This window comes from Esox lucius, chromosome 23, assembly GCF_011004845.1.
Source record: "Esox lucius isolate fEsoLuc1 chromosome 23, fEsoLuc1.pri, whole genome shotgun sequence".
Taxonomy (NCBI): Eukaryota; Metazoa; Chordata; class Actinopteri; order Esociformes; family Esocidae; genus Esox; species Esox lucius.
Window position 1 is genome coordinate 15321107 of NC_047591.1, and position 22783 is coordinate 15343889.

General features: G+C 42.2%; 1 protein-coding gene across 3 annotated transcripts; it reads right to left on the reverse strand.

Moving 5' to 3' along the window:
- Window positions 1-221: 221 nt before the first annotated feature.
- Window positions 222-19200, reverse strand: epyc (epiphycan). Of its 3 annotated transcripts, XM_010887387.4 has the most exons (10): window positions 19021-19200; window positions 14580-14772; window positions 4954-5095; window positions 3723-4487; window positions 3147-3299; window positions 2657-2758; window positions 1758-1916; window positions 1444-1646; window positions 1008-1103; window positions 222-441 (listed from the first exon to the last, which is right to left on the reverse strand). In XM_010887387.4, exons 2-10 carry the CDS (start codon window positions 14766-14768, stop codon window positions 271-273), a joined length of 1980 nt encoding a protein of 659 aa, XP_010885689.1. In that variant the 5' UTR covers window positions 14769-14772; window positions 19021-19200; the 3' UTR covers window positions 222-270. The 3 variants fall into 3 exon arrangements, with proteins under 3 accessions (XP_010885689.1, XP_028972926.1, XP_028972927.1); XM_029117093.2 differs by lacking the exon at window positions 3723-4487; XM_029117094.2 differs by lacking the exons at window positions 2657-2758; window positions 3147-3299; window positions 3723-4487.
- Between the last annotated feature and the right edge of the window lie 3583 nt (window positions 19201-22783).

Genomic DNA, 22783 nt, shown 5'->3' on the forward strand with positions numbered 1-22783 from the left:
GTTGGATCAATAAAATGTCAAATTTTCATTGATCTGTCTTTCTGATCGCATCAAGTTGCAGAACATTTTGAATGAGGCACACCGTCTCCTATTGTGACTTTATGTATGTGATCAGGCTTAAATCAGGGGATTAGTTTGTTTACCAGTCTTTTACTATGCAGATTACTAATGAAATATGACAGATTTTGGATCAGAGTAGGTATGTGAATGTGTGTGATATGTACATATGTGACAGACTAAAGAGTTTTGTGGGTATGATGGCGTGTGTGGTTAGATGAGGGCACCAATGGGGACGCGGGGCAGGCAAATGTAGGCCTGTGGGGTATTGCTGAGGTTGATTGGGTTGCCATCCAGGCGAATGTCCTCCAGTGAGTTTCTGATGTAGTTGAAGTCTTTCAGGTTGCAGAACGTGTCCTCGTGCATCATCTGAATGTTGTTACGCTGCGAAACAAGTTGTTGGTAAGAAGGCATTCAGAAACAGCATGCATTAATCTATGGGCTGAATAGAAATGACCAGGATGAAATAAGGCTATGTGCAACTACAATTCAACATGCACCCATTGCTACCTTTTCCAGCAAGCTGTTTATACATAGTTTGATGTGTGTGATTGATATATCGGACACACGTCCAACACAACACGCTGCCAACACGCTCCCAAATGCTGTGTGTGCTGGTGTTCAGTTTAACCTTCCCAAGGTGTCCCATGTCAACCCGCTCCTCTGCTTACTCCACTGGCTTCCAGTCAAAGCTTGCATCCAATACAAGGACAAAGAGCTCACCAACGAAGCGGCAAAGGGAGCTCCCCCCCCCCCCCCCATTACACCTACTCGGTTCCTAACCAAGTGGCCACCGCTTGAGTCGTTGCCATCCCAACCATACGGGAGGGCCACTCTCACTCAGCCCACTCTGAGATCTCTGTCCTTGCCCCCTGCTGGTGGAGCCAGCAGAGAAGGTTCCCGGCCCATTTCATCTAAAATAACTCCACAAGAGGTTTTGGTATTGGTACCTGTAGGTGCAGTGAGCGTAGGCTGTCCGGTAGGGGCACAGGGATATGGTTGATGTGGTTGTCAGTCAGGTACAGGTAGAGCAGGCCCGTCATGTCCTAAGCGAAGCACAAAAAACACATTGTTTGCATGTACGGTTGAGTCCTTTGTGCCAGACAGGTGATCTCTATCCATCCTTGGGCGCTGCCTGTTTTGTTCTGTCCCAGCACTAACACACCTTGTCCAGGGCATGTTGATTATTAGTACTTTAGTGGAATTGAGGGTGGCTGATAGCCTAGCGGGACAGATCATTGAGCCAGTGCATGACAGTTTTCTGGTTAAAATCCCTCATTTGACAAGAGAGTTTTGCGAGTCCTTGAGCAAGTTATCAACCCTAATTGCTTCCATAAATTGCCCCGGAGAAAGGTGCAGATCATTACTGGAGTATGTTGTTCTCACCTTGAAAGCCTCTTTGTGGATCCCTGTGGCTCCAATGTTGTTGTGGCTGCCATCAATTAGGGTCATTGTGGTTGGCATAGCGGGAAGATGTGCCAGGCTGTTCTCTCGAAGCACCAGCTCTTCCAGCGCAGGCAGACCGGAGAACGCGTCGTCAGCAATTAACTTAATCGCGTTAGCGGTCAGGTCAATCCTCTTCAGTTTGTCTGCAAGAGAGAAAGGGTCTGAGAAACTATCCCATTTGGTGTCATTAATTTAAACATTAATGAAATACCCCAAAAAATATTATGGGTTGGGTCAAAAAAATGTAAACCTACTCATCTGAGCGAAGTCGCCCTTGTTAATCATGGTAATTTGGTTGTAGCGAGCGTAGAAGTGAGTGGTCTCTTTCGGGAGAGGCGGCACGGTTGTCAGCTTCACGTCGTCACAGTAGACAGAGCTACCCAGACAGGTGCAGAGCAGGCAAGTAGGCATACCTGTGACGGAAGGACAGAAACAAAGACAGACAAGGACACGACGAAGTAAGGTCAACGTTTCCCTTACACCTCCAATAGCAGTTTATAGGCCTAAGGATTCCTTCGCTGTAGGTCCAGTGGGTTTTCTACAATAGTAGAACATGGTTGATTTGTTTGTTTTACCTTTTGCATCTAGAAATATTGATTGTGTACATGAGTCCACTTTGGACGCATCTCTTGACGTAACAAAAGCGTGCAGAATATAAGACGTCAGTCTGAGAGTTGTTTCTGAGTTTAGGTGTGGTACGTCCCAATGTTACAGACACATTGTATTAATTGTGTTTGGGACAGGTTACTGCAACTTAACATTCAGGGGAGAATTATGAGTTTGTTTTGTAATGCGTAATGTTATGGACACATGGCTGAGAGGCAGTGTGTCGCTGCTGTTAGACACACTATACAGCAACTTGATAGCATACAGGCCGACACGGTGTTTTGGACAGGTTTCATTGAGTAGCTCAATCGACGTTACTGATACATATGGCTCATGAACAGATTAATTTGTTGCTCAGACGCTGATGAAAATGAGATTGAACAACACAATTCAATCAAAACCAAAGATTCTAAATAAAAAATTGAACACAAAACTAATGTAATGCTAGACCCAATACACAGTGATCTAGAATAGACCTTATTACCCCAGAAGCCTGGTTACAGGTTTTGACTGAACAGTGCATTCAGAGTTTCTGCTGGATACTGACCTTTAATGTCCAAGTCAACCTCTGGGTACCCAGAGGGACCTGAGTCTACTTTACCTCCAGACTCCGGGGGAATTTCTGTGGTAGGCAGGAACAGCTCATCCTCTTGTTAGAGATAGATATTAGGTGTTAAAGAGAGAGGTTGGAAACGGCGTAGGAATTGAAAAGTGCTGTTTGCCATGATGAGAAAGTCACAAATAGCAATTCTGTTGTTCTTGTGAATGCCACATTTAACTGATTGTATTAAGAAATAGTTAAATGGAATCAGAGTTAATCAAATTATTTGTTGATGCATTTTTATATAATTACAGTAGGTCATTGGAACCACCTTGTAACCATATTCCAAGCTGGAATTGAAGATCATTTATTACATCACATGCCTTCTGCTCTAGGTTTTTAGGACATTTCCCCCCTGTAATCCTTAAATAATGGCACAATGGGTTGGTACCATATATATTTTTTATACCTTGTTTCTATATTTGGTGGTACTGACCTTTTTCAGTGTCAGGGATTATTGTGACCCCTGGCACAGTGGGGCCAAAGTCTTCAGACTCTTGGATCCCTGAATCACCTGAGACCCCTGATTCCCCAGGAGAACCTGAGGCCTCCTGGGGTGTAATGGTGGGAATGAGGGGCAGCTCCTCCTCTTGTTAGAGCCATGGGGAGGGGTTAGGAGACAGGTTAGTGCTTCTCATGGGATGGGGTGGACTGTCAATCAATTGGCCAATAGATTATTCATACATGACATGACAGTGGGTTAGGTTGACAATGAATAGGAAGGGATAAGTAGAACAATGATTGATGTTTAGCATGACAATGGTAAATGACAAAATAATTGCACAATTTACAATGAAGATAAGTAGAAAATTATGTGAAAGCATATTCAACACACATTTAACCAGTACAAAATAGTTAAATGGAAATGTACATAAAGAAGGGACAAGAAATCCCATAGACGTGAGTTTCTCCATCAATGCTTGAAAATATACTAGGTTCACAAGACCAGTAGAGGCCCAATCAACTCTCACTATACTTCTACAGTCTAGTCTGTAGAGATATAGGTACTGACCTCCAAAAAGTAATATGGGACCAGAAATTTCATCGTCTCCGGAAACATGGTCTCCGGAAACCCCAGATTCTCCGGAAACAAGGTCTCCGGAAACTCCTGACTCTCCAGAAACAAGGTCTCCCGAATCCACAGAATCTCCGGAGACAAGGTCTCCAGAAACAATGTCTCCGGAAACCTCAGAGTCTCCTGAAATAAGGTCTCCAGAAACCCCAGATTCTCCGGATATAAGGTCTCCGGAAACCCCAAAGTCTCCGGATATCCCAGAGTCTCCGGAAACAAAGTCTCCAGAAACCCCAGAGTCTCCGGAAACAAAGTCTCCAGAAACCCCAGATTCTCCAGGAACAATCTCCCCGGAAATGCCAGAGTCTCCAGAAACAAGGTCTCCGGAAATCCCAGGGTCACCAGAAACAAGGTCTCCGGAAACCCCAAAGTCTCCGGAAACAAGGTCTCCGGAATCGCCAGAGTCTCCGGACACAAGGTCTCCGGATTCCCCAGAGTCTCCAGAAACAAGGTCTCCGGAATTCCCAGAGTCTCCGGAAACAAGGTCTACGGAAGCTCCAGAGTCTCCGGAAACAAAATCTCCAGAATCCCCCGAGACCTCAGAACCAATGTCACCAGAACCCCCAGAGCCTCCAGAACCCAAATGTTTCCCAGAACAGGAAACTACAAGGGATCCAGATCCATCGAAATCTCTAGAACCTGTAGAACAATCACTGTCCCCGGAGATATGAAGGATGTCAATGGGACTCAGGCGCAGCTCCTCCTCTTGTTAGAGACAAAATTAGGTGTTAAAATAGAGGTTATAGCAGAGTGGACCATGATTCATTTAGGGCTAGTAAGGGATGTTTTACAATGATTAGGTTACATCACAAAAGGTTAATGACATTGATGGTTGAGTTAAACACATTTAACCAATATCAGACAGTTAAATGGAACTCGTGCATTTAGAAATTATATGAAGGATGATTGTAAAAAATAAAAGAAGGGGTTGATTTGCATGGGTTCGCATTAAGAGTCCGCGTGGGGTGTCTGGTTATGTATGTGCAGTTTGTATAACAATGTCAATACTGGACGCTTACCATTATCTCGCATTGTTTATGGGTGCACGGTGAGAGGAAAGTGTGTGTATGTGAGTTTGCCTGCATTGGGGTGTGTGCTCTTTGACTGCGTGCTGTGTCTTTGAATGTGTGCTGTGTCTTTGAATGTGTGCTGTGTGCGCACGCATACAGACCTCCCTGTGTGTTGGGGCCCATGAGTAATCCGGACCCCCCTGAGCCTTGGGGGATAAGCTGGGGTTTTTGGGACAAATCTTCTTCCTCTTCCATTGATGCAGGAATGCTATAGTCTGGTGGGGCCAGTGTGCCGATTTCTATCTGCAGGACAGACAGCAGTAGGGGATGCAACAGTAATAAATCTAGTGCACAACCCAAGAGGCAATAGACTGAAAGTAACTTGAGCCCTCTAAAGCCAAATGTCACTCCCAGACTGGAAATGATATGTGTTTTTAGTGTAGGAGTAACTACACAGCATGTTTATTTAACAACAATGGTCTTGACAGCAATTTAATTTCAGTAAGATTTACATATACTATTACATACATTATTTTTATTCACACTAGCCATGAGAAATGTTCTGCATTGAGTTTCTCTCAGAAAGGTATCCCACGTTTCCTCCAGAGGTGACATGCGACAACTGACATCTTCACCCGTTTACACTATAAAATGTTTTATCTCAGATGCTAATCTGGAAAGTCTCATTCATCTAAATAAAACTATTGTTGTGTAAAAATACTCAGTGTTTGAAACAGTGATTTAACCATCAAATAAGTATAGAAATATAATTGAAATCCAGAGTTTCCCCATTTCTAGGTGTGCGTTATGTGAGCATGTGGTGAGCAAACATTTTAAAATTGGATTTATACTTATGTAGCTGGCACTATGCACCTTTTCTCAGTTTCATCATCGAGCCCTTTACTAACTGATATTGGCATTCCAGTTTCGGGTTAACATGAACATTTGAACAGTCTGGTGGACAAATTTTCTAACTCATACTGGACATGCAAATACTTGCGCTACTTGTATGTGATTGAGTGTGCGTTGCCCTTTGCTATCCAGCAAAACACCACTGGTGTATTTGCATGCAGTTTCATTATTATCCACACAGGGGCGCTGACATCCCACAATATGCCACAGGTAATACCTGACACGCACACACACCCATAGGCTGATTCTATCTTCCAGAAGAGGGAATGGTCCTTGTGGAACCAAGAGACACATGGTAGCTGCAACAATTCATATTCCACATATTATACTCTCAACCAGTGTTCAGAGTCCATTTTCATTTCAAGTCAGACAGATTCCTGACCTTAGGTAGCTTACTTCACCACCTACCTAAAGGTAACTCACCTCAATGTTTATGTTGCAGTATATTCAGCTCCCTAAAAAAAGATACATGAAGATTCAAGGAACAGCTTGAATAGCCAAAAGAGGACATTTGTAAATGTAACCCTGAAGAAACAGGTAGGCTATAAATTGAAAATGCGCATCTTGTGAGTTAGAAGACAACAAGGCAGCTCTTTGAGTAGTTTTGCACAGAGTTAGCTTGCTGCTGCTCAGCCCTCCTCTCCTAAACCTACACACTTAAGGGAAATGAGAAGCAAAAGCTTGGCTACCCAAAGAATCCTCTGGGAAACAATGTGGGAATACAAAATGTGCATGCAGACAGACAGACGTACAGATATGGAGCGAGACATAGAGAGACGTAAAGTTCCATGATGTTAAACAGAGGCATACTGATCATTCTGTACAACAGTGCCCTCCTATTCACGTAGACATTTACCCTCTGTTCCTTCTCGCAGATCTTCTCTTTGGACACTTCACAGCTCTTGAGAGATCGGTGCTTAGTACCGTGACTTTTCCCTAACCAAGTGGTGCCAACACAGACATTGGCGCAAAACCAATGAAGGAATTTTATCGTAAGTCCTAGACACAAGGAATGGCGTAATCGGTTAGCCCACTGTCAGTGTGTATCCTACACGTCATCCAGTTTGGTTTAGTTTGTTTCCACAGAACAAAGCCACAAAGGTCTGTCCAGGACAGTCCAGGAAAACCAGATGCGTAAGGCATTCGTTATTGTGCAGCATTGCTTTTGGGTCTTCATTTTGACAGTTTGTTGCAAAAGTGATTTCTTTTAGTATTTTAGTAATAGAACTAGCCACTTTAAAAACCTGCCATTCAAACTGCTGACGAAGGCGCGCTCTCCGATGGTGCTCCATTTTTATCAAAGCAGGGTTACTCATTTCCTTCCAGATGGGCTCGATTCATCATAGCCAGATGGGGAATGTAACCTCCATATCGCTTGTTTACAACATGTTGTCCTTTGAAAGGCTTTTCTGCTGTATAGTTTGGTGACCGTGCGCATGATAAGTAACACACGTTTGCATAAGCTTCCTAGGCTCACGCCAAGGCTTTAGCTTCATGGGCTGATGGGGTCTTGTAAAGCTCAGGTCACCTGGGCTCAGTGGAGCTCATTTGTCTCCACCTGCACTGGTTAAGGGAACAGCATTGCAAAGGAATGAGGAAATCTGACTTAAGACAGTGGCATTCAAATGTATTTCTCAGTTCATAAATACACTATACCTGCGTTCAGCAACTACTAATCTAGTCATTGATGGCCTGTAAGGTCTGAGTAACAACCCTATGTGTCAGCACAGACCATTTAGACCACAAATACTGTCCCAATTGCCAAACATTATATTGTGATATGTACTTGATATGTACCATGTTTGGAACAAATATATTTAAAGACATCAGTAGTGTAATGGCAGTCTGGTAGTAGGGTGATGCTTCAAAGTTAATTATCAGTCCAGATGTGTACCACAGAACATGTGGCCCTTGTGATAGATCGCTAAAGCTTTTCATTATGTAGCTGCTTAGCTTCCATTATAGACCGAAGAGCCTATTAAAAATGCAACTTGACCATTGACCCAGAACAGACAGGCACACTACTGTGATGTAAACCAGTTTTCCTTTGAGTTAGGAGTGTCTGCAAAAAGCTTTAAATGCCCCCAGAGCAGAAAATCTGGACTTTAGTTGTGAATTTTCTTTTTAAGCTGCAGAAAAGGCAACAGAGTGCTGGGAAGAAAATACAGAGACAACATTTCAAAGGTTGAGATCTTTTCACTACTCCAAGTTTCACATGACTTGGTAGGGGAGTATTACTTCCCATCTGAATTAATTACTTTCCTTCTTACATACTCCTCCTTATTCCTCAATTTTCAATCAGGAATTTGATAAATTATCTTTCCTATCATTAGCCTAATGTCAAGGGTAAGCTATGATGCAATATGATACAGTCTCACTTAAACCAATGATCATATCATAACAGTTTAGAATGTAAATGTTTTCCCTAAGCACTCAAACCACTTCAAACTAAAAGTCTTACGGGAACTGCTGGAGTTCTATATTCTATTTGTGATACTGTCAAGGGACTGTCCTTTTCTCCTTTATAAGGATTCCAATTTGTACTTCAAGGATTTTATACATTATATATGTTAAGTATATGTAATGTGTTGAAGATGGAGTTTTATTGGGAAAATATGAATACAATTTAATTAGTTGTAACAAATAAATTAAATGGCAGTGATGTCAGCGTGTTATCTATGTTCATGCTGGACACTTCATAGCAAATGCACTTCAATACAAACATTCTAATTGCATTTTATATAGGGTTAGCTATGTTAAGTAGGTGTTTTAGAATTTTTTCTAAACGCTCAATAGCAGTAGAAGCTATTTTTGACAAAATAATAATATACCTACATACTATTAAGTCAGACAAATTTAAATCAAGTTGCCAAATGGTCGATCTAATGTCAATCATAAAACAATTCCATATGTTAGCTAAGTAGAATGCACAGGTATTCAACATGTACAATATGCAAGTGTTCAACATATACAATATACAAGTTTTCAACATATACAAAATGCATTGTCAGAAGCATCCACCTCCATCCTGAGGCTCTAGAGCATTCTCAGATACTACATAATCTAAGCCACAACAAAAAGTTGACGATTGATAATAATACACACTAACGCATGACTACATTATTGCTACCTACATTATCCCTTTAACCGTTACACATCGCAAGACTACATTATTGCTTTGTGTAAGGATTCTTCATGGTCCCAAATGTGCATTGGACTGTAGGGCGGACTTGACGTGTGGAATTTTGTCTGAGAGCATAACGCATCGGGTTCAGTTTAAATAGTTTGGCTCAAAGAAAATCAGTTGAAAATCTTATCCTGATGTTATGCTTTATGCCAGTCTGACATTGTTTTGGCATTTTGTCTATGTTACGAAAGAAAACACACTGGAACATTGACTGAATTGGGCTTTTTGAGTGTTTGCTGTCTAAAATTGAAGACTGTTCACATTACATCCAATTTGGGCTGAGTTGAAGGGTTTTTCTGGCATCTTCCCCTCTTTCTTTCTTTCTTTCTTTCTTTCTTTCTTTCTACGTCTCTATCTCTCAATCTTCCTTACTTCCTCTCCCTCTTACTGTGCTTCATTTGCTTTCCCTCTGTCCCTTTCTCCCTATTTGTAAAATGTGTGCATTTCATTGGCCATATTGTTTCAAACCCTTTAAGACCCTTTGGCCCACTAGAAACCAATTGGTTTCTAACACTGGAGAACCAGGAAGATCTGGCCAATGTTTGCATTCCAATGTCAGAACCTGGCCAACTGTGGGTAAGAAATTCACTTACTAACAAAGGCTTTAAGATCTGTGGCCACATAGACTGTGAGTATCTACAAGCTAGAAACTACTGTAAAGTCTCCCAAACAACAATACCACTCTTACTTTCTATACTAGTCCATCCATGTCTAATGAAACATTCTTGTCCCTTACTCTGTCCTTAATACACAGTGTATGCAAGTGAATTAAGAAGCTCAAATTCGACAGCTGTATTGTTCAAAATAACATCCTCCATCCACAACGCGCATATTATACAAACCCGATTCCAAAAAAGTTGGGACACTGTACAAATTGTGAGTAAAAAAGGAATGGAATAATTCACAAATCTCATAAACTTATATTTAATTCACAATAGAATATAGATAACATATCGAATGTTGAAAGTGAGACATTTTGTAATGTCATGCCAAATATTGGCTCATTTTGGATTTCATGAGAGCTACACATTCCAAAAAAGTTGGGACAGGTAGCAATAAGAGGCCGGAAAAGTTAAATGTACAGATAAGGAACAGCTGGAGGACCAATTTGCAACTTATTATGTCAATTGGCAACATGATTGGGTATAAAAAGAGCCTCTCAGAGTGGCAGTGTCTCTCAGAAGTCAAGATGGGCAGAGGATCACCAATTCCCCCAATGCTGCAGCGAAAAATAGTGGAACAATATCAGAAAGGAGTTTCTCAGAGAAAAATTGCACAGAGTTTGAAGTTATCATCATCTACAGTGCATAATATCATCCAAAGATTCAGAGAATCTGGAACAATCTCTGTGCGTAAAGGTCAAGGCCGGAAAACCATACTGGATGCCCGTGATCTTCGGGCCCTCAGACGGCGCTGCATCACATACAGGAATTATACTGTAATGGAAATCACAACAGGGGCTCAGGAATACTTCCAGAAAACATTGTCGGTGAACACAATCCACTGTGCCATTCGCCGTTGCCGGCTAAAACTCTATAGGTCAAAAAATAAGCCGTATCTAAACAGGATCCAGAAGCGCAGGCGTTTTCTCTGGGCCAAGGATCATTTAAAATGGACTGTGGCAAAGTGGAAAGGTGTTCTGGGGTCAGACGTTCATTTTGGAAAACTGGGACGCCATGTCATCCGGACTAAAGAGGACAAGGACAACCCAAGTTGTTATCAGCGCTCAGTTCAGAAGCCTGCATCTCTGATGGTATGGGGTTGCATGAGTGCGTGTGGCATGGGCAGCCTACACATCTGGAAAGGCACCATCAATGCTGACAATTATATCCAAGTTCTAGAACAATATATGCTCCCATCCAGACGTCGTCTCTTTCAGGGAAGACCTTGCATTTTCCAACATGACAATGCCAGACCACATACTGCATCAATTACAATGTCATGGCTGCATAGAAGAAGGATCCGGGTACTGAAATGGCCAGCCTGCAGTCCAGATCTTTCACCCATAGAAAACTTTTGGCGCATCATAAAGAGGAAGGTGCGACAAAGAAGACCTAAGAAAGTTGAACAACTAGAAGCCTGTATTAGACAAGAATGGGACAACATTCCTCTTCATAAACTTGAGCAACTTGTCTCCTCAGTCCCCAGACGTTTGCAGTCTGTTATAAAAAGAAGAGTGGATGCCACACATTGGTAAACATGGCCTTGTCCCAACTTTTTTGAGAGAAAAAATAAATGAAATTTAAAATCAACTTATTTTTCCCTTAAAGTGATAAATCTTCTCAGTTCAAACATTTGATTTGTCATCTATGTTGTATTCTGAATAAAATATTGAAATTTGAAACATCCACATCATTGCATTCTGTTTTTATTCACAATTGTACAGTGTCCCAACTTTTTTGGAATCGGGTTTGTACAAAAATGCAATTATCAAAATATTTTGTGAAAAACAAAGTTTTAACCAGCAGTGACAGATGAATAATCTGTTTTATAATTCTGAAACTTTTTTAAACTACTGAGCTGACACAATGGCATAAAGAACTTTTCCACACAGTTTGTGCACCCTTAGAGATCCTGCCTCAGGGTGTGCGGCTGTAACACGGGGTGTCCCCCAGGTGTCAGTGTTGGGTCCTCTCCTTTTCTTCCTTTGCCTCCTACTCCTACGCAAGAAAATGGGACATCCCTAAGTTCACGTCCACTGGTATGCTGATGACACCCAGCTCTGCCTATCCACCAAACCCACCACTCCCTTCATTAATGCCTCTCTCAGTCGCAGCATTCAAGACATCCAGAGCTGGGTGAGCATGAACCTCCACAAACAGAGCAGCTACAACGCGGTGGTCATGCTCATCAGCTCCAAACACACACTCTCCAAACTTACCACATCGCCATCACCATGGATGGTTTCCTGGTCCAACACTCGGTGGACCCTCAAATCCCTCATAATATATACTCTATGTGTAGTATATACACTGATGAGCCAAGACATTATGACCACCTGCCTACTATTGCTGTTCGTCCTCCGCCTGCCGCCAAAACAGCGCCAACCCGCCGGGGCTTGGACACTACATGACCCCTGAAGGTTTCCTGTGGCATCTGGCACCAAGACATTAGCAGCAGCAGATCCTTTAAGTCCGGCATATTGTGATGTGGAGCCGGCCTGGATCGGACTTGGTCCAGCACATCCCACAGACGCTCAGTCGGATTGAGATCTGGGGAATTTGGTGGCCAGGGCAACACCTTGAACTCTTCATCGTGTTCCTCAAACCATTCCCGAACAAGGTGTGCAGTGTGGTAGGGCGCATTATCCTGCTGAAAGAGGCCACTTCCATCTGGGAATGGCATTGCCATAAAGGGGTACCTGGTGTCAAATTGAAGCCCACATGAATGCCCGGACCCAGGGTTTCCCAGCAGAACATTGCCCAGAGCATCACAATCCCGGCTTGTCATCTTCCCACCGTGCATCATGGTGCCATCACTCACCCAGGTGAACGGCGCTCATGTACAAGGCTGTATACTTGATGTAAAAGAAAACAGACTCATCAGACCAAGCCACCTTCTTCCACTGCTCCAAGGTCCAGTTCCTATGCTCGCATGCCCATTTTGGGGCGCTTTGGTTGTCACAGGGGTCATCATGGGCACTCTGACCGCTCTGCGGCTACGCAGCCCATACACTGGAGGGTGTGATGCACCCTGTTGTGACACATACCTCATTAAAACTGTCTGTGACTCGTGCCACAGTAGACCTTCTGTCTGTTCAGACCAGACAGGAAAGCCGTCATTGTCCTCATGCAATGACGGCTGAGCCTTGGGCGCCCAACACACTGTTGCCGGGTTTGTGGTTTTTCCCTCATCGGACAACTGTCGGTAAGTACTCACCACTGCTGACCGCGATCAGCCCACAAGCCATGCAGTTTCAGAGATGCTCTGGCCCAGTCGTCTGGCCATAACAATTTGGCCCTTGTCAAAGTCGTACAGGTCTTTGCTTCTGTCCATTTCTCCTGCATTCAACACGTTGACTACGAGAACTGATTTTTTGCTTATCATCTAATCTACCCAGACCTTGACATGTGCCTACCCTTTGGGCTCTGAACATAATTGCCTCAAACTAGCATTCTTCATTTCCGGACTTGACTCCTCATATGTATCCCGAATAAACTCTCTTAACAGACTTCAACTGGTCCAGACCTCCGCTGACCGAATCCACACCCGCACTGGAACAACCAATCACATCACATAGAATCTCATCAAACTTCACTACCTCTTTACATTAAGACACTCCTTATCTTCTGTACATGGCCCTGACCAGCAACCATGATGAAAGCACTCTGCCCTCTTAAAGCAATGTTTTTAAACATACCCCCCCCCCCCAAATCATAAACCTCTTACCATATTCTACTGTTGAAACAACCCCCTGAAACCCAAACCCTTCTCTCCCCCGTCTTCTTTCAGTCTTATTTAGTCAGATCTTTGGATGTCAGTGGTTTTCACTTTGATTAAAGCACTTGATTTTGGATGTTAGATAGGTGGTAAACGAAAGAAAATACAAAGTATGACAGAATTATGTATAAATGAACCCAAAACCACCCAAAGGGGGGAAGATGGAGTACACCTGCTTTTAGAGTGAGAACGATTAGAGTCAAATTAAAAGCCTTCCACTTAATAATACTGTGTAATTCATCTGACTTTACTTTGAAAGTTTTACTGAATCTAAGAAGGTACTGTATATCCACAGACCGCACAGTCTGTATCTGATTGTTGTACAGCTGTTAGGTGTAGTAAAGCTGAGATGAGAAGTTTGACTCAGATTTTCCCTTTAACCATGTCTCTTCATAATAGAGCCAATAAATGATTTTTCACAAAATCGTTTAGGATCTCTGGCTGCAGTCCCTGCAATCCATGAGAGCAGATTAATCCGTCAGGACTGACCTAGTAAAAACCAACTTTGTGTCACAGGTTTAAGCTTTCCCAACATAAAATTCTAAATCGTTTGTCATGATTACTATACTCATTTGCATAATTAGCATACAAGTGACTCTAAAACGGTATTCCTTCAACCACTCAATCTAGAGAAATCAAACCAACTTTCTTTGAAATGTTTAGGCTAGCCCAACTGAAAACTATGCTAGAGTGTCCAAACCACTTAGTTTAACATTTTGGCTAACACAACTAAACGTTTATCAACTTTACAGTATGCATAATTTGCATTGATTCCACCTACAATAATCCATCCTGAACCGTTCAAGCTTGTTAGACTAATCCATCTTTGTTTCATGTGTTTATGCTATCCCAACTTAAATGTCTATAACATTTATTGGTTATGACAATATTAATTAGACAATTACACATTAAACACTGTTTGTTTAACATTCTTAGGCTATTCCAATTTCAAAATCAACCTTTTCGCATATCAACAAACCTGTTAATATATTTTTTTCTTTGACATCAATGTCTCTATCAAAATATGGAGGTAGAAAGTGCAAGAAAAGGTTTAGGTATTTATGTCTATGTTAGGTTCTTGCCTTCCATCCTTCCTAACGGAACCCAACAGGGCTTCACAGGTTCCTAACAGAGGTTTATTAATGCCACCAAACAAAACTTTTCACACCCCCATTACTGTTACTTTATTTTGTTTTTGATGGAATAAATACACCCCTGATACCTAAAAATGTTTCACAAGTCTCTTACCTGGGGTTCATCAATGGTCAGTTGATTTCCATACTCATAGACATTCTCCCCATTCAAGTTTTCTGGTCCTTCATCATAGTTGCTGCTTTCGTATGAGTCTAATTCCAACTGCCGGGCAAATCTGGGGCTAGCCACCACCGCTTTGAGGACGAAGAGTCCCAAGACAAGCCTCGCCAACATCCTCATCATCCACCTGGAAGCACAACAGGGGAAAGACATATCATTAAACCGCTGAACTGTGGCCTGGATTGTTCCATTTGTCTAAGCAGCAGCCTCTGGTACACATATACCACTGCAGTATGTTTGAATTCAGCCCTCTGCTCTTTCAACAAAAACTCCATTAGAGTAATAACTGAGTAAATCATTCAACTACAAGAGGAAGATCATTATGAACTGTGGCCTAAATTGGTCCAGGGGGCAATATTAGCTTCCTAGATATGGGCTAGGGACAGACAGCCCCTCTGCACCTGGCCATTAATCGTAATTAGGCAGCCCACTGCACCTCTTTAAATTCAAGGTGTTGAGTTAAATGGAAGTTTTGGTTTTGGATTTATGTGCATTTGCTGACTAGTGTCTTTCAGCTTAAGGAGTATGAACAGGACAATCAGCGGTCTCTTCAAAAGAAACTTTATGACATTGTTTTATGACAACCTTTCTGTTGTGGAGAGTTCCTTCATTCCCCTTTGTTTTTGTTGACTTCAGCCCCATAGGATGGGTGTATCTCCGGCCAGGTTTGGGAATTTGGTTCGTAGAACACGTCAGAGACTGGGGAACTCAACATTCATTACCGAGGTGCAGACAGCTCAAAGAGAAGAAATTTGAGGCCCCCAAATTCCCCTGAAAACGGATTCCCATAAAGATGGAAAGAGGTCTTGTTTGTGCATACGTGCCATTATAAAATCTTTGCGGGTGTAGGCAGTGCCAATGAGCCTTCTCTATGCTGAAGTTGTACATCTTTGTGTAACTGAGTGGTGATCCCATGACTCCTGCTTAGCCAAGAGGAGGGATCAGGCGATGAAATTAGAAGTCTCACCCAAATCCCTGATGCCTTCAACGGGAATGCTAGAACACAATTTCTCACGTTAAAGTCCTCTAACCGTGTTGATGCTCCTTCAAAGCCAGGAGGCAGGATCCCAAACCATACCCTTGCCCCCTCCGTGTTGCTGATGAGTTTCAGAACGCAGTGACAGGATCAATAAACCCAATAACTTTTGGGAACTTTTTAAATATATATTTTCAGGCATTTTATGCTTCTTGTGAAAGTGTCGATGGAGGGCAGAGCGATATGGGATGTCGCAGGCATTAATGAATGGTTGGTTGCCACGTCACTGAATGTTGCTAAACCCCAAATTAACCCCTCCTCCTTCCACTCGATTTTTCTGCCCTCCATTTGCTCATTGACGCACGGCTCTGCAATTTCCACAAGTGTCCCTGTTGCAGAATGAGCTAAAATGATCACGTGGGGCTATTTAGAGGCCCCTTCCAGCGAGTGTGTTTTGTCGCAGACTTCATCAGTGGAGTGGAGTCCAATAAGGTACCATGTTCTTTTTTTGCTTGTGCAAAAATATCTAAAGAATAGATAGGTGTGACTATTACGTGAAGTGAATTTGTTAATGTCGGATTTGGAAAAAACAAAACAAAATTGAATGTTCGTTAATGAGATGCGTTTCTACTGAAACGCTATGTTTTATTAATTGAAAGTGGACTATGAATTGCGTCGTTGAAGTTTACGAGTCAAAGTTGCTGCGTTATTTTTCGACCACAAGCCACTCTGTTGAAGTCACCCTCACAGTTTTATCAGCAACACATGAGCATGGAGGGCACTTCGGGCTAAGTGCTAATTGGATAGGCGCTGGTTTGAGATTCACACGTGTCTTCCGCTGATATATTGTGTCCGTGTTTGACAAAAGACAACAGCTGACTGACTGATCTACAGATCACCTTGTAAACAGCTACACAGTGTTACTGTAGATCAGGCATTCCCATTTTACCCATTTCTGTATACATTGGGGTTTTGATCATCTGAAGCGTGGTATTAAACAACAGATGCAAAGGACGGTGCAAATAATGGGTGGAAAAGGAAGGAAGCGGAATGCCTGCACTAACTGGTCCTGCTGGGAGTAAAGGCTTTTGTGGCCTCATTATACAGAGTTGCAGAATGAGTTACATGTCTTCAATGTTCCTTTGTGCACAATGGTGACCCTGGCCTCTTCACTGTCTATCGGATATTCCTCTACGTTTCTGTGGTTTCAAATGGAAAGTTGGTGAAGATTTGAATGTTTTTTTGTTGTTGTAACTGCTTGGTAACATTTCAGTTGCAGATCGTGCAAGAAAAATCCCCTTTGACTATTCTTACTGTGCCGATATAGGGTAGGAAAGCGTGGTCCAGTGGGCTAGTCTTTACCTGTGGTACGGTGAGAAAAAACCACAGAGATGAATAGTAGACTAGTACTGACCTATGGTATAGTAAGTGTGGGAGCTTAAGGCACAAGTTTGAAGTATTGAAACGTCTTGAAAGGTGTGTCAAATGCAAGCAGATGAGGAAATGTTTCTAGCATGGTTGAAATTGTATAGTATATTTGCAAATGTAAACCAGGTGAAACACCACTCTTCCCTGTGCAAAAACTGAGTGCATTTTGAACTGTTGCTATTCCCAGAAAAGGCCAGTCAGCAGATCGTAGACAGCTATGAAATACATTTGAGTGTCGTGCGAAACGACCAGACGGCAACTTGTGAGTGCAGGCTCAGCAACTGAAACCAACCAGTCAGAAAAGTCCCTAAAAAAAAAAAAAAAACGAGACGACAGAGACAGCGAAAAAGAGTCCTTTAGGGCGTCAGGGAAACGGAGAGCGAGGGAAGGAAAGGGAGGCGCAGTGAGAGGAATGAGGGAGACGTGGACGAGGCACTGGCCCTCAGGGTGAGATGGAGAGAGCCAGGGAAAGGAGCACCGTGAGAGAGGGGAAGAAGCTGACTCGCCCCCCACGGGTTTCACAGAGGTCCTTTATGAGCCTGCGTCCCGACCCGTCTCAGCACTCACCCTCGAAATTCCACCGAGGTTTGTGGAAAGGATAGTACCAAGTCACGACTAGAAGGCAAAAGAAAAAAACTCATTCAAACACACACTCGCCTGAAAACACATGCACACACTTAAACACTGACTCACCCTTTGACAGAAAACCACATTCACAGGGACACGTGCGCACACGCACCTTACTCACCTAACACTTCGATTTTTCAGAGAGATCATTGAGTCACTATTTTTAGGATGAGCACTTATTAAAAGATATGCTAATTTTTGTCATGAATCCATGCTTAGTTGATATTGGGTGGAGGGTAATCTAAATTGGTTTGGCTTTTTAAAATAGCACACTATCTACTGTTTATTGGTGTTTACAAAAAGTTCAGGGTTTGGTTGGCATTGCTGCTGACATTGCTTTTCTGTCAGTTTTCTTAATGTCATGAAACCGTCAAAACCAGCATGGCCACGGTGAAAGAGGGACTATACTAAAGACAGAGGTGTGCTTTTATACACGCCATCACAGCTTACAGTGTTTGCAAGCTGCGTGTGTGTCTGTGAGTGTGTAGCCTACAGACTGCCTCTGTGTTTGGCTTGGCTCTGCATTGGGCATTCCAGATATCCAGTGATTTTACAGAATCTTTTTTCTGCTCCCAATAACTGGAAGAAAACCAATTTTTTCCCCCATTCTACATTTGCAATGAGACTAATTTGTGCATAACTGACGAGCTGAAAGTAAAGTTGAGAAAACAATAAATTATTGGAAAGTGAACTTTAGAAAATATTATCTCAGTGCTACTGGAGGAACTCTGCACAAAATATATTGATCAATTGCCAAATACAATATCTCAATCTCTCCAACTTTCACAATGTCCATGCAGGCTGCCTTCGTCTCTGTTACCAATCTTTATTTGAAGGAATTAAAACACTTGTTGCAATTTGTAAAAATCCAATTAGGAAGTAAATCAAGAACAAGCTCAACTTCATCCATAGAAAGCACAAGTTAATCACCAAAGTTCAATTTAGTAGGAACTTTGTCACCAGACAAATGTTAAAAGGTCATAATGCAACAAGGTCCTCATTGACAACGAAGTACCCGAGCTATTCCTCAAAGTCACCTGTTCACCCATAACTGAACCGTCGCAATTAACAAGCCTGTTGTGCAATAATTGCAAGATCAATAGAATAACTTCATACGAAAAAAGCCATTATCTATTCAATGAATAGATACAATATTTCCATCATAATAAAAAAATAACTACTATTAAAAACTCTTAACAACACACCCCGGTACCAATTCAGCGCACTACAACTATGCAAACCCCAGTGAACAGACCATTTTGGAGGGGTTCATTTTGCTAACATGCCTGGCAAATCATGTGAACAAAAACCCATAGCCATATAGATCGCACCCTTAAGGCTTACCTCTGTCTCCTGCTTTTCCGAATGGTCCCTTCAGCCGTGATGGAGATGCTGAGGGCTAGGGGACCTGGCCAATGGTGAGGGGTTGCTCAGTGTCCTGGGGAGAGGGAGGGTGTGTGGGTTTGTGTGTGTAGGTGTGTGTGCTCTGGTAGACCAGAGCAGTGTGCCCTACCGTCTGTCTGTGAAGGTAGGCACTGAGAACGATCGAAGGAGAGTCAACTGCTTTTGGTCACTCGGACTTGGGCTTTCCACCCACCCCGTGCCATGTACACTTTTCACACCAATCCCCCCCTACCACACACAAACACACACGCGCGCACACACACACACACACACACACACACAGACATCTTGCTATGACAACAGAGACTAGACTGACAAGAGAAAAGATCTCCCTAATGGACTAAATATCCCTAACAAGAGTTGCCCTTATTTTTCTAGTGAAGTTCGTGGCTTAATCAGACCTGTAATCTGTCTTCGTGATATTTGTCGTCCTATTCCTGAGGTAAAACTCTGCTTTCATGTGAGGTGGGGGATCTACTGGGCCCCAGCACACAATGGGGCCTCTGTGAGGAGCCCCTGTTTGCGCGCTACAGAAAGGAAGTCTCCTGGTGGAGAAAGGCCTCATACACTGGAAGTTCTTAGCTACATCTCCCTCTAATCACATCTAGAATCTGTTTTATTTTTGGCACTCATTCTTGAAGACAGATGTAAGGAAAGCTGATACTGGATCTGTGGTTAAAAGGCATCTGTGATCTTGGTTCATCACAGTCAGAGTCCGATACAGAGACAGGGTCAGCCAACTCATTAATGAATCTGAATATTAGTGTTACAAACCGGCGTAGTACCTGCAGTTCCTACTTCCATCCAGACTGAAGTTTTACATCCAGGATGCAGCAGTACAGTATACAAAGACATAAAGTAACTTATTCATGTCAGGTTTATTCTATGTTTTGCGATTTTTTTTTTTTCTTTCTCACTGGGTAACCGGAGCTGTTGCTGAGTGAAGGAAATCCAACTGTGCTGGGAATTGTGCTGCACCTGTTGCCAGAAATGGTTGCATATACACTCACCAGCCACTTTATTAAGCACACGTTTGTTAATGCAAATTGCCAAACAGCGATACTAGATAGGTGTTGCTAATTAAGTGTTCATTGAGGGTAGTTTTAGTAAGCTGAGGTTGATTCTGACAATGGATTGGTCAATAGTAGGAGGAATAGTAGGATTTCCTGTTATAGTAGGAGTTCTAAAAATGAGGAAACACATATTGTAACCCAGAGATTTTTGATTACCTTTTGCTGACAAGGCATTTGACTTAGTTTTAAATATTTAAACAATGTGTTAGGACAGTGTTTTGCATCAACCACCAGAATAAAAATCAATGTCCATGTGATTGGGACTGTTTGTCTGCAGCGTGGCTCTCGCCAGGGTTGTCCTCTGTTTTCAACCCTTTTTAATCTCCAAATTTGCAGAGAAAGAGCTTTTACCAAAAGATATGACAGCTTTTTGAAATAAATGGTTTTACTATTGATGTCATAATTGATCCTCTTACAGTTTTTCTCAAGAGGATCTATTATGACATCAATAGTTTGAATTTCTCCCATGTTGATTTCACCATTAGAATGCAGTATGAATATGAATATCCTACCCAGATTGTTATACATGTGACAATCAGTACCTTTGGAAATTACACCTAAACAGAGAATTGGACAAGAAAATGTCCATGTTTTTCTGGAATAGTAAAATGACAGAAATAAGATATGTAACATTATATGTGCCAAAAGATGGGGTGATATTCAATCGATTGTCCATGCTTTTCATTCTTTTCGTCTGACTTTCAGACTCACACCACTCATACACTGGTGTAACTCAAACTATCAGGACAAGTAAAAGAACAATGAAATGTCTCTGCTAGATTAACTATTGCAAGCAGTATTGGTCTGTCCTAACATGGCCAGTTTAGTGTATGGCAAAAATAATAAATTTCACCATGCAGTCCTTACTCCACAGAGAAATAAAGTAACTTATTTTCATATCAGTGCAAGGTCTATTGGATATACTATGGAAGTGGAATGTATTGGAACCAAGCGTGCCGCACAAGCCCTGAAAAGTGAAGCCAAAACGTCTCGATCGCCCCCTGGTGAGTGGTCCCAGTATAGGTCTTAAACCCCGCCCTCCCCATGTTATTCAATGGGACGCGAGATCAACTATTTTCGGTAAGTTACATTTATAAGCTATTTAATTAGTAAATAAATGTAATGGGCTAGCTAACGTTAGCTAAAAGACAACAAGCCTCGTTAATAGCCATGTTAATAGCTAGCAGGTGATCGTTAGCTAGAAGTTACCAATTATTTTTGTATTAGGCCTATTCTAAATTAAGGTTAAACATGATGTAAGTTAGGCTATAACATATCGTCTAGGTTTAACAAGCAAAGGTTGTACTGTACTTGGACTTGCGATTGATTACGGTATGCGCATTCTGCGAGGGAGAGTGAGGGCGGGGCACAGGGGTGGCGCCGTTGATTTCGCGGCTTTACGGCTTTACTTCCTTCTCGCTACTGCGCATAACTACTGCGCAGAACTGGTCCCAAGATCGCTATCTGCGCAGACGCAAGTCCAAGATGTCAGCGCCGTATCAGGACACTGGTGGCTTCATTTTTCACCAATGGAAAAGAGCGAAAGGGCGTCGTCCATTATATATACAGTCTATGATTGGAACCATGAGAGCTTCCACATCTTGAGGGATGTGTTTTCTGTTAGAGGTCTCATTTGTATTGGTACATGCAGATCTGCAATTACTTTCAGAAGGCGGTCAACCTTCAGCGGTTAGTGTATGTTGTCATTGATGCTTATAAAACAGGAAGCACTGATTTGATTATCGGTAGACTGTATCAAGGCACTTGGATGCTTAAATAACTTACAACAATATAACCAGATTATATTCAAATAATAATGGGAAAAGAAGTTACAAAATTGTAAACCTGATATGCTGTGGATAAATGCCTGCTCCACTCAAATAAGTTCCAGTAACTCGCAAAGCTGGAGGTTTTATTGGAAGAAGTTCACCCAGTTTTTCCTAACTGTGTGATGCAGCTTTGTAAGCAAACCAGACTGATACTCAATACCACTGTTTGAGGTAGCGTGGCCTCATAACGGCAGACCGGGCGCATATTTTGTGGTCTTGCCCATTCTACTAGGATATAGTTGGAAAGATTTAGGATCATTAATGACCAAAATACTGGGGTTTGAGATGTAGACTCTACCCTCTTGTTCTACATCAAGTGGGTGATATAACCATGTCACACGGACAGATAGGGTGACTTTTAAAACAGATATTGACTGGATAGACACTGACTCTTTAAAAACTATTTTTTTTGAATTTTTTTATTTAGAACACAATAGTATTTGTTTTATTTAAGTGGAGTTGGAGGGGGGGGCGCTATTTTAACTATAACCCTGGTCAGGTTTAGGCTTCGGGAGATGATTAGTACTTGTCGGCTTGTCAGCAATAACGCAACTTCTGATATTCTTTATACTTCTATTATCAATACACACTCTACTGTTTTTTGTCTATAAAGACAAGACTCTGTGGCTTTTTGTAGGCATTGATAAGTGGAGGAAGGCCCTAAATATAGCCATTGACCTCAGCCATCCAAGCCGTGGACTAAACATTACCACATGAGAGGCACTGTGAGCAGTACCAGTACCCCCAGACATAATCTGAACAAGGATGCTAAATGAATGATTATCAGATGTCAATTAATAT